The 961-nt window shown below is 50.6% G+C and overlaps 1 protein-coding gene across 1 annotated transcript; it reads left to right on the top strand.

The window, feature by feature from the left end:
• Positions 1–4: 4 nt before the first annotated feature.
• On the top strand, positions 5–956 carry LOC104995502 (E3 ubiquitin-protein ligase ZFP91-like; the record flags this gene model as incomplete). The annotated part of the gene is given in 2 exon segments (XM_010849418.1): positions 5–448; positions 450–956. Coding segments are annotated over 2 exon segments (951 nt in total), but the record flags the coding sequence as incomplete, so codon positions are not given.
• Between the last annotated feature and the right edge of the window lie 5 nt (positions 957–961).

Below are 961 nucleotides of genomic sequence, written 5' to 3'. Positions count from 1 at the left end.
CCGCACATCCGTCTCTCGGCATCGCGACGCAGAGAACACCCGCAGCTCTCGGTCCAAGACTGGTTCCCTGCAGCTCATCTGCAAGTCAGAGCCAAACACAGATCAGCTCGATTATGATGCTGCAGAAGAGCATCAGTCTCCAGGTGGCATTAGCAGTGATGAGGAAGAGGAGGAGGAAGAAGAGATGTTGATCAGTGAAGAAGAAATACCGTTCAAAGATGATCCAAGAGATGAGACTTACAAACCCCACTTAGAAAGGGAAACCCCAAAGCCACGGAGAAAATCAGGGAAGGTGAAAGAAGAGAAAGAGAAGAAGGAAATAAAAGTGGAAGTCGAGGTAGAGGTGAAAGAAGAAGAGAATGAAATCAGGGAAGACGAGGAGCCTCCTAGGAAGAGAGGAAGAAGGCGAAAAGATGACAAAAGCCCACGATTACCCAAAAGGAGAAACGAAGCCCCCCATCCAGTACGTCCGCTGTGAGATGGAAGGCTGCGGGACCGTCCTTGCTCACCCGCGCTACCTGCAGCACCACATTAAATACCAGCATTTGCTGAAGAAGAAATATGTATGTCCCCATCCCTCCTGTGGACGACTCTTTAGGCTCCAGAAGCAACTTCTCCGACATGCCAAACATCATACAGATCAAAGAGATTATATCTGTGAGTATTGTGCTCGAGCCTTCAAGAGTTCCCACAACCTGGCAGTGCACCGGATGATTCACACCGGCGAGAAGCCTCTCCAATGCGAGATCTGTGGATTTACTTGTCGGCAAAAGGCATCCCTTAACTGGCACATGAAGAAACACGATGCAGACTCCTTCTACCAATTTTCTTGCAATATCTGTGGCAAAAAGTTTGAGAAGAAGGACAGCGTGGTGGCGCACAAAGCGAAGAGCCACCCCGAGGTGCTGATCGCCGAGGCCCTGGCCGCCAACGCTGGCGCGCTCATCACCAGCACAGACAT

Source organism: Bison bison, unplaced genomic scaffold (genome assembly GCF_000754665.1).
Source record: "Bison bison bison isolate TAMUID 2011002044 unplaced genomic scaffold, Bison_UMD1.0 scf7180017512943, whole genome shotgun sequence".
Lineage (NCBI taxonomy): Eukaryota > Metazoa > Chordata > Mammalia > Artiodactyla > Bovidae > Bison > Bison bison.
This window is presented reverse-complemented; position numbering and strand designations above follow the sequence as displayed.